At 37.7% G+C, this 12123-nt stretch overlaps 1 protein-coding gene across 1 annotated transcript in view; it reads right to left on the bottom strand.

Moving 5' to 3' along the window:
- LOC136864247 (trafficking protein particle complex subunit 13) overlaps positions 1-12123 on the bottom strand; it is a 249419-nt gene that overhangs the window by 77180 nt on the left and 160116 nt on the right. The window contains exon 6 of the mRNA XM_067140988.2: positions 2429-2525. Coding sequence (XP_066997089.2) covers positions 2429-2525 — 97 coding nt within the window. The remainder of the gene's footprint in view (positions 1-2428; positions 2526-12123) is intronic.

The following is a 12123-nucleotide window of genomic DNA, read 5'->3' as shown; positions in this document are numbered from 1 at the left end:
GAGTACAATGTGCATAGCAATGTGCTGTAATTAATTACGACTGCCTTAATGAACGATATGGCAGAGTATTTAGAAATTAATTTACCGATTATATCAGATGTAATCTGCAGAATACATACAGGAACAGTACCTCAAAAATTCTTCCTCTACGTATTCCATTATTGAAATCCCCTGGCATGAGTGCAGTTAAGCCACTTGAACACAATGTCACAATGTCTTTTACAGCTTTATATGGTCACCAACGACTTTTTTGTGTGTCCTTATTTGCATTTTCCTCACACCCACTGAAGTAATGGTCACGATGTGAAACTGTACTTTGAATTCAGATTTTCCTACAATTAAATTGATTCACTAAATCACGTTGCAATCATCCTTTCTCACCTTCTTTAATCACGAAAATTCTCTCTTCTAGAAAAAGAACATGCATTTTTCTCTTTGACATGACGAATTGTTAGCACTTAGAAGACAGAAAGAACAGTCACTAGCGCATTTCATAGGATGTTAACACAAAGTACACTAGCGTATTCTCTACTCCCACAACCTTACAAGAGAAGAGCAGGATGCTCATACTCAATGGCCAATGACCTAAAGCTGAGTGTTTAACACAAAGCATCTGCAGGTCAAGCTCTTACAGTAGAGATGTTTTCTTGCAGCTTTAAGTCTGCATACAGCAGACGAGGGGCTGAAAGGATGAATGAACGGAATTACAGAATGGTGCACGATAAATGATTGTCACCACCAGTACTTATTCAGGCAGTTTCCAACATTTCTGAAAAAATAGAATTGATGCTAGACAAGTGGTTTGCAGCTTGGCATTGCACGCCAAAGGTGGTCGTCTTCAAGTGGCTACACAAAACCTTTTAAGTCTAATATTGGTGGTCACTGGTCGGAAAAAGGGGCGATCATCTTAAAGAAGGTGAAAAATACATTGGTCTAATAAGAATATTATTCCATGCTGGATAAGAATGGTCGGGAATAACATTGGTTAGCTGAAAGGAGCTGTCCTCTGGAGAAATTTCTCTGTGTAATTATTAAAAGATGTTGGAAATGTGTAACTGCAGATGGGTACCATATCAAACAACTATTGTAACACATTTCCTTAAGAATGGTGAATATTATAAAAACTTCTAGGTTCTGACAGTAGCTGCCACATGGTAATACCATAAAAACCAGCACCATAAAAGCACTGCTTGACACTCTGCAATCCAGTTTGTTTACCTCATGACAATTGGAGTTTATCATTTCCATGCTGAAGACTTAAAATAATATTCAAACAACCAGGACACTAAGGGAAAGTATAAATATAGAAATTGGGATTTTGCAAGAAAAAAATATATCTTGATATGTGCAGTAAGATGATATGGATCTCTTAGTTTTTCCAAAGGTCATTTTTTTTTTTTTTTTTTTTTTTTAAGGGAGAATGCCAATAACTTTCAGTATCATTCTTGAACATTAGCAAACAAAACTAGTATATATTAGTATGACTGGTGTAGGTCACTCAATACAATGTAGAAAACATACCGATTGCTGCCATGTATTATACTGAAGCTGCAGATTCATTACTTCACAGGAGAGCACCACAAACCATCTCTTGAGCATATGCTGCATACTTTCAATACTTTATGTCACTTGATCATGCTCATTAACACATTTTTACATTATTTTTTCACATACGGCTAAAACATATGCAACTAGGAGCTATTTCTACTATAAAATGCTATTTCCCACATTTTTAGTTTTAATAGTGTACATAAGGATGGTCGATATGTTTAGTACCGGGCGAGTTGGCCGTGTGCAAAGAGGCGCGCGGCTGTGAGCTTGCATCCGGGAGATAGTAGGTTCAAATCCCACTTTCGGCAGCCCTGAAGATGGCTTTCCGTGGTTTCCCGTTTTCACACCAGGCAAATGCTGGGGCTGTACCTTAATTAAGGTTACGGCCGCTTCCTTCCAACTCCTAGGCCTTTCCTATCTCATCGTCGCCATAAGACCTATCTGTGTCGGTGCGACGTAAAGCCCCTAGCAAAAAAAAAAAAAAAAAAAAAAAAAAAAAAAAAAAAAAAAAAAAAAAAGGAAAAAAGAAAAAAAAAAAAGATATGTTTAGTTGATAACTGGGCATAGCATGACAATGGCAGGAAACCTTTTTTACATTACTCAGCACTCAATTCCCGGGCCTAGATTACTTTACTTGAAATACCATAGAACTAATAAAACACAATTATGAATATCTTACATCACAACGATGATGGTGACAGAATTGAATGATGAAATTTATTTTATTTTTTTAAAGACCTTCACAAGTTTTCCTTTTGTGTGTGTTACGTTTCTTTTTTTCTCAAGTTTTCTTTTCTATTTCTGTGACTCATTCTCCTACTTCACTCTATTTTATAATAGGTACTATCACTAGGCTTTGAATGACAATAATTCCTACCATTAAAAAGAGGAGATGATTCCAATGAAACTTTTTCCAGACAAATTGGTCCTGATGTGATGTTCTGAACTTGGGCCTCCAAATATACTTCATCAGACTGCAAGAAAGCAAAACGTTGATTAGAAAGTGGCTCAGTCACATAAAATACAACACAGCACAATCCTTAGTGAAAATTCAGCTTGCTGTATGATGTAGTTAGGTCTCTTGTGGCCGAGGTTGTAGGATTAAATTCGAACACAGATTGTTGGTATTTACATGTGCTTACATGCAAGAGAACCATACCAGTAGATTTACTGATATGCTGAACTCATTTCAATATAATATAATATAATATAATATAATATAATATAATATAATATAATATAATATAATATAATATAATCTAATATAATATAATATTATTATTATTATTATACTTGAAGGGAAAGTGCTGGGAAAGAAAGGGAGAGGAAGACCTAGGATGAAGTATTTGGACGACATCAAGAAGAGGTTAGGCGGTGACAATTACATGGAACTGAAACGAACAGCCAATGAAAGGAAAGAGTGGTTGCATCGACAAGGCATTAGCCTTTAGAATATTGATTGATTGATTATTATTATTATTGCCGGGCTGAGTGACTCAGACGGTTAAGGCGCTGGCCTTCTGACCCCAACTTGGCAGGTTGGTCCTGGCTCAGTCCGGTGGTATTTGAAGGTGCTCAAATACGTCAGCCTCGTGTTGGTAGATTTACTGGCACATAAAAGAACTCCTGCAAAACTAAGTTCCGGCACCTTGGCATCTCCGAAAACCGTAAAAGTAGTTAGTGGGACGTAAAGTCAATAACATTATTATTATTATTATTATTAAAAAATATTCATAATACAATAACCTGGAATCTGCAGAAAGCATTTCTCCAGTTGATGGACAACAGCCAGCAGATAGCAAAGCAAAGTCATCTCCGTACAGGCCATGAAGACCCTGGGAAGGGTCGAAAGTAAAGGCTTCCACTATGCGTAACCTTGGCACTTAAAGGGGTAGAGTGGTCAGCTCTACGCCTGGCCGCCTTTGCCCCCAGGAATTAACCTGGTACTCATTTTTTGTGTAGGCTGAGTGAACCTCAGGGCCATGTGCACCTCTGGAAGTGGAAATCTTGTTTCTTAAATTTTCAACCTTCTGACAGTGAATCGAACCCACGTCCTTCCGGGTGAACAGATCACACCTTTACCGCCTCGGCCAGGCAGCCCTTCACAAGGAGCAGATGGAGGATATAAAATATCTCTTTTGGACTAACAGGGAAAACGGTAACATCTGATCCAAGAAAAGGTCTAAAACAGCATCTGACCCATCTTAGGGGGAAGGTAAATACACAGAAACCAAGTTCTGATCACATATCCTTTGTTGCAAGCACTGTGGTCAGGATTGTATGCATGCTGGTTGAATTTGGATTTTGCTCACTAATTCATAGTGACAAACATTGCAAGGTGTATGGAGAACATGCCACGAGGGTTTCAATGGTATGGAGACAGGTGAGACCTTTCAATGAAGGATACGAAAATCTGCATCATGATCCTCAATACAGTCAGTGATCTCTGGTCAATGAAGATTTGGTTATGTAGTAGAAGAGACAACTAAAACAGACAATTCATCATTTCCTTGTATTTTCAACAAATTTCATGGTCACTTCTCAATGAAGTTGTGTGTTATAAATGCGATGCCTTTTCGAGGCACATCATCAACAGTGACAAGACATGGGTGTTGTATGTAATTCCTGAAGCAAATTAACAGGCCATGGAATAGAGGCACATATCTTCGCCAATAAAGAAAATTTCAAACATACCCTTTCAGTTTGGAAGATCATCTGTACAGTGTTTTAGAACAAAAAATTCACTCTTCTAGTGAAGTTCTTGCCTTGAGATTCAACCACCAATTCAGATGTGCATGATTAGGGAGCGAATTTTTATGTAATTTCATAACTTTTTTTTGCATATGTTTTAATACAATTTCCAAAGTTTATTATTCCCACTGTGCATCCCCACAATAGGAATCTAATTTCACATAAAAACACGTATTTTCACAACATTTTTATGTACATATTTTTAAGAAAACCCATAATAAGCACATAAATCAGCAATATTTTCTACTCAATAAAATTTAAAATGCTTCTGTATTATAAAATGGTGCTGTTATTCACATTTTACGATTACAATATTGTTTTTAACAGTGTATCTAATGTCATACTTCTGAATGCTGGGGCTATTTATGGACTTCCCTCTGGAAGTTAGAAGACGTGTTGATCACTGGCTATGTCATTATCTTGAGACAGTGATTTGAGTTGCTGCCCAAGTTGTTACCCTCCATGACTGAGTTAGCTAGCATTCAAACTCACTTGTATTTGTCAGCCCGCTCAGATTTTGTTTATAGGATGTCGGCAAAAGACAGGCGAAAGACAATCACGGAGAGATAAGATGATAAGGAATACTGTAGATTGAACTGTGCACTGGAAAGGTATTCCCCCAACAGAAGATAGTGAGATTGTGTCACTCATAAGGGTAGTTGTTCGGGTCCGTATATCATTCCTGTCGTTGTGCGATTTTTTCTGAATTTCTAAGACAGAAGAAATATTTCTTTCAGTGTCTGCTGCCATTCTCTTTTTTATTGACACATCTTTGATTAACCTACAAAACAATGTCAAAAGTGAAGTCTAGTACAAGATATTGTCATCAACATTACGTAGAGGAATTTTAAAATATTTTCATTACCGATGGAAAAGTATTATTTTGTCAACCATGTGGTAAAACAGTAAGTGCATTAAAATGCTCCGAAGTTACCCAGCATTTGCCTGGAAATAAGCAAATTGCAGTTGCTTTGTGTGTGCGTTTGCAACAACTAACATACTGTAGATGAACTAGCTACTTCAAATGTAGGCCCATCCAAATACCCCCAGTGTTATTTAGATGTATGTAGAGCATTTCTTTACACCAGCATTCCTCTTGGCAAAATAAATAGTCAGGACTGAGAAATTTCTTAAAATATACATTAATTTTGAGTCTCCAGACGAATCCACATCAATGAAAAACTATCTCCTAAAATGTTACAAAGAAACTTAACAAAGAATTTGGGCAGTATGTGACAGCAAAAAACTGTGGGTGAGTATTGTTGAAACTAATTATTAAAGTGGCAAGTGGAAGAAAAGTAAGAAATATAGTAGTTTGTGTGTTGAAGAATGAAAAATTTGCTTGTAACATAAAAACTTTCCAGGCTGTCAAGCACACAAAAATGTCAATATAAATTATAACACTGTAAAAAATACACACACTATTATACAAAGAATGACATGTTTTGTTCTACAAGAACATTCTCAGATTCTATCAAATCACCTAAATCATGCGTATTGTTTACATTTACTTGCCAATAAGAGAGAGTTACGTGATAATATGAACATGTATTAACAAATAATGATTTTATATGTATTCAACCATTACTGTATTAACATAATGAAATACTTCTGTACTTATCCAGACTGCCGAAGCTTAGTCCATTGTCTTCAAACACTACTTCAGGACTGTGGTCATGGAGAGGCTACTGGAAAGTTTTGGGCATAGCATACTGTTCCAAGGAGAGGGGAGGGAAAGCACGGGAGGAGCGAGTGGAACGTTGTGGATCCTTCATATTGGACAGGGGAGAGCAGGTTATTTCCTTCTCCATGTTAAAATCTAGCATACTGTACCATGGGGAGGGGATAGGGAAGTAGGGGCAGAGAGAGGGGAGTGTTATGGAACCTAATCGTCACAAAAGCGGACAAAGGGAACATGACAGTCATAACGAAGACGAGTACATAGAAAAAACAACAGAATTCATCAACAACAGAATTCAAGACTATAACGTGACCCAACAAATAAATTTCAAAACTAAATAAAACAATCTATCAAGGAAACAGACTTTATTCTAACAAAACAAGAAAAAGAAAGCCTTACCATAAAAAATCCCAAACTCCCCTCACTAAGAGCGCTCCCCAAAATACACAAAAACTTGTGTCCCATTAGACCAATAGTAATTTTTTTTAATGTGTCACCGGTGTGTCATCAAGAAAGGACAGCCACAAAAATATGGACTGTAGGAATTATTTAATGTAACTTGAAGAATTTCATGTAGTTGTGTTTTATGTGTATCATTTAAATTAATATCAAGAAGCGTGAAGAAAAGACATTCTGGACGTTTTAATGTAACTTGAACTTGAAGAATTTATTGAAAATTATTTTTTATTATTGTATGAAGAAGAAGAATTACTGAAGGTATTTTCATTGTATATTCTGTATGTCAAAATTGTAAAAGTGCTTTGGCAAAACGCGTGCGTACATAACTTTTGGACCAGTAGGTACTGCACATGGAGAGATAGGTGATGCAATTCCTCTTGCATCAGCAGGTTAGGAAATGACCATATATGGTCATGTAATTGGATTGGTCAGAATAACGACCTATCCAATTGGCGAAAAATGGGAATCTAGAGGAATTCGGTGTCCTATTGTTTGTGATCGAGCCATTTCCGGCCTTCTGCCGGTTTCGTGTGCGTGATGGGATTCGGCCACGTCTTTTCCATCTGACCATCCTCATGAGCGTTCGCGCTCGAGGGCTCCCCTCGGCAAACTTCTGTCTTCCTTGGTAAATGCTATTTCTATGTTTTTCCTTTGTGTCAATTTAATTTAATTCCTTCTAGTGTCTCGGTATTTTCTTGTTTAATGTGACTTTCAATGATTTAAATTCATCATGTCAGAGTTTGCCTTAGATTCCTGTCGTCACTAATTCCAATTTTCTGAGCGACTGTTTTCGCCAGTCACCTGCATCTTGCTATTGACAATATATTGTAATTCTGTACAATCTTACGATGTTAAACCAATGAATAAATGCAAATCACTAAACAAATCGCTAAAGAAAACAACCACTCTCGGCACAGTAGGTTAACTATTAAATGAAAATAAGAAAAATGACCAGGAAACCACCACACGACAGGGAAAAATATGTGGTTCTCAGCTATGTTAAAAGAAACGCATACAAAGTAGCTAATATTTTCAAAAAACAAGGTCTAAAGTAGCCTTTAGAATGAACAACACACTGCAGACACACATCAGCAAGAGCAACCTAAACATAGAAGACCCTTTCTCCAAGTCAGGAGTCTATGAACTCACGAGCCAAGAACCTAACTGCAATGCCACGTACTGTATATAGGATAAATAAAACATAATTTCCAAACAAGATACAAAGAATACAAAAACGTGATCTGATATAATCGGCACTCAGCCTTCGGAAAGCACACATATGACAGTTCACACCATTTTTCAGACATCAACGCAGATCTAAAAATTTGACAAATTGAAAATAAAAATAAATCTTTGAATATAAAGGAAGCAATTGCAATTTACATCATGGAAATAAAAGCTAACAAAACCAACCTAAAAAATTTCTCCCTCTTTGCTCTACTTACATAACATGTGATCTACACTTACTCTTAGTGTTTAGTGGCTTTTAGAGTATGGTTTATCATAAAAATAACTTATGATATACAATAGTCTCTATTTCAATTCCAATCTTTATTTAATTCAAAATCATTAACTTGCATTTATCCACATTACATAAAATACATTATAACATGAAAGTTAATAATCTTCTATCCCCTCTCCAGTAGGTGAAGGAAAGTTCCCTTCCACAACGTTTCCCTCTCTCCGTCCTTATTTCTCCAACCTCTCTCCACGGTACAGTATGCTGGATTATAACTTGGAGAAGGAATTAACCTGCTCTCCCCTATCCAATAGGAAGGATCCACAATCTTTCACTCGCTCCTCCCTTGCTTCCCCTCCCCTACCTGCGGAACACTATGCTATGCCCAAAACTTTCCACTAGCCTCTCCATGACCACAGTCCTGAAATAGTGTTTGGAGACAATGGACTAAGCTTTGGTAGTCTAGATAAGTACAGAAGTATTTCAATGTGTTATTACAGTAATGAGTGAACACATAAAAAAATCAATTTGTTAATATCGTATTTACTTGCGTAATTTTCCCTCCCTGATTTTTAGAACGAAAATTTGGAAAGAAAAAAAAATGCGTATTCCCCCCTCCCCCTTGTTTTATCTACGGTTTCCACTAATTGCAAACCATGCTGATGTACAGTAATTGGGAACTAGTTTGGAAATTCCAGTTCATGTTTCCCATGCTAGGAGGAAGTGACATTACTTAACATTCCAGTGGCCGGGGCCAGAACACACGTGACTGCTAGGCGTAAATCTCCCTTGTTATCAGCCGTGACTCGCACGCATACAGTAATCGCTTTCAACAGTGTTCTTACGTGTGAACTGTTGTGCAAAGTGTTTGTTAGTGGTGTGATGGGAAAGAAAAACAGTAGCTACGACTTATTTAAATTGTCTTTAATAGAATTTGCTGAAAGTAAAGGCAATTGTGCTGCATCTCGTGAATTTTCTGTATCACCATCACATGTGTGTTACTGGCAGAAGCAGAAGGAAGAATTACAGTGTACCAAGAAAACAACTTTATCATTTCTGGGACCAAAAACTGGGAAGCATCCAGAAATTGAAAAGAAAGTTGTTTTTTACGTAAATCAAGTGAGAAATGATGGCTTTTCAGTTCCCACGAGATGCTCCAGTTAAAGGCTGTAGAAGTAATAAAAACCTTGAAAATTCCTGATTTTAAAGCAAGTGGAGGGTGGCTTTGTCGGTTCAAGGAACAATCCTTCTCTTCGAAGGAGGACATCTCTATGTCAGCGACTTCCGAAGGACCACAACGAAAAACTCGTTGAGTTTCACAGATTTTTAATTAGGAAACGACATGAGTAAAATTACCTGCTATCGCAAATTGGGAATGCAGATCAAATTCAGATTTTCTTTGATATACCAAGAAACATTACAATTACTAAAAAGGCAGAGAATCTTCGCTGTACAGTTACATTGGCTGTAACAGCAGACGGGCGAAAAATTCCTCCCTATGTAGTTTTTAAGTGAAAAACAATTCCTAAAGGGAAACTTCCTTCCGGTGTGCACATTAGTGTCCAGGAGAAAGGATGGATGGTGGCCGATCTCATGAAGGATTGGCTGCATGTTGTGTAGGGAAGACGGCTTGGCCATCTCTTAATCCACAGGTCTCTCCTGATTTTGGACAGTTTCCGTGGCCATCTTGTTGATGATGCTCGCCAAATAAAATGGTCAACCAGAAGGCAGATGCTGCGATAATTTCTGGTAGCTTGACATCAGCCTTGCAGACTCGTGAAGCAAGCATCAACAAGCCATTCAAAGACAACGTGCTTGCTGTGGGTATATTCTGAATGGATGGCGGGAGGTTCTCATAATCTGATGACTACTGGGAAGATCAAGAGGCCTTCAGTAGAATTTATTTTTTTTTGCTAGCGGATTTACGTTGCACCGACACAGATAGGTCTTACGGCGACAATGGGATAGGAAAGGCCTAGGAGTTGGAAGGAAGCGGCCGTGGCCTTAAGGTACAGCCCCAGCATTTGCCTGATGTGAAAATGGGAAACCACGGAAAACCATCTTCAGGGCTGCCGACAGTGGGATTTGAACCCACTATCTCCCGGATGCAAGCTCACAGCCGCGTGCCCCTAACCGCATGGCCAACTCACCCGGATTTAGTAGAATTAAATTAATACGTGAGGGTATTGTTCGTGCATGGGGACTGATTTCATAAGACACTATTGTGAAAAGTTTAAAGAAAACTGGCATTTCCAACGAACTAGATGGAACTGAAGATGACTGCATCTGGGAGATGGAAGAGAATGGGAGTGACTCAACGCAGACGACTTTGGAAGAAAGCAATGATGAGCGACATGGCAAGTCTATTTCTTTAAAGTGAAATACATATTAGCATAGGCAATCTTACAGATCTTACCCTAATACAGTATTCTAATTTATTTCAGATATCGGGCTCCTATCTTTAGCGAATTCCCGTGTGACTTTAAAAGATGAGGGTTTCTGAATAATTATTGCTAGGGAATGTGTTATTGCCTTCAATATTCTATTAAAATTAATTGTGTTATACATATTTTCAATTATTCTTTACTTCTTTAGGCTTATATACATTTTGTATCTTAAGTAAGGTAGTTATGTTTGATTTTTTCATTTCCACTTTTAATTTAGATTCACATAATTTTCCCTCCCCGTTTTTGAGGTCCAAAAAGTAGGGGTAGGGAAAATTATGCGAGTAAATATGGTACTTGATCATATTATCACCGACTCTCCATCACTAACAAGTTTACGAAACATAAACAATAGTGTACATATATACACATGATTTAACTGATTTGATAGAATATGAGGATGTTCTTGTAGAATGAAACATACAATCTTTGTATAATAGTGTATTTTTTTACTGGTATATTTATAGTGTTATAATTTATATTGACACTTTTGTGTGTTTGACAGACTCGAAAGTTTCTATGTTACATTGGAAAGTATGGTTTCCTTCTTAATAAAATAATTAAAATTTAAAAAAACCTGCTTGTGAACATTTTTATTTGCTAGCGTGGAAAGAAATGCCTGCTGCAAACCATGTCACTGTAGCTAGGTTGTTTAATGAAGCAATGAACTTACTTGGGCCAAATGGTGTAAAATACAACAATGTATTGCTTCTACTTACTGATAGTGCAGCTTAAATGAGAAAAGTAGCCGAAGTTCTTTCTGTAAGTTTTCCAAAAAGGATACAAGTTACTTGCGTTGTGCATGCTCAACACTGGTTATGTGAAACTGTAAGGGCTCAGTATCCTAAAGACAAGCAAAATGGCTGTGCGGTTAGGATCACGTAGCAGTGAGCTTGGATTCGGGAAATGGTAGATTCAAATCCCACCGTCGCCAGCCATGAAGATGGTTTCTGTGGTTTCCCATTTTGAGAAGGTGCTAGCATTAGGGCCGAGGTAAAAACGAACATACCCAGAGGGGAAGCGAGGTGGACCGAGGTTAGGAAGTTTTCCATCTGTAAATTCATCTGTCATTTATTCAAAGGTAACAAAATATTTACAATATCATAACTGAAGCACCCTTTCAATAGAAAACCAATAAACTTCTACTGGCCTCGTACATTCAACAGAGAACAGAAGATCTATTACCCACAGGTAATATAAAATAAATACAAGCATTATCAGAATGTAACATTAAAGAAATACATATTACGAAAATGAAACGGCCTTCAACTGGCCCATAGGCCCCTGGGCTATGAACCCGGCACATCCACACAGCACAGTACACACAGAAGCACAACTCTTACCGAATTACACACTCATTCGCTGCCACAAGCATTAACCTTCCACTCAATATACACATGCAATTTTCACTCACGACTTATGCTCCGATGTTCGCAGCCCAGCAGCCTCGAGTTTGAAAGGAACCCCCTAGCAGATGCTCAGCTACCAAGACTATGCTTGAGAAGGGAAGGGGAAAGAACAGGAGAGGGAACAACCAAATAGAAACAGCAAATCACATATCGAACCAAATCATAGCGCAGGTGCACTTCTAGTGTCTGTAAGTGTCTTTTGAGTCTGAGAGAGTAATTAAAAGTTTCTTGTTATATATTTTTTCTAAAAAATAAATGAAAAACATCTGTGAGAATTTTCACACCAGGAAAATGCTGTGGCTGTACCTTAATTAAGGCTAGGGCCGTTGCCTTCTCTATCCTAGCCCTTCCTCATCCCCCCCGTCACCG

Source organism: Anabrus simplex, chromosome 2, assembly GCF_040414725.1.
Source record: "Anabrus simplex isolate iqAnaSimp1 chromosome 2, ASM4041472v1, whole genome shotgun sequence".
NCBI lineage: Eukaryota > Metazoa > Arthropoda > Insecta > Orthoptera > Tettigoniidae > Anabrus > Anabrus simplex.
This window is presented reverse-complemented; position numbering and strand designations above follow the sequence as displayed.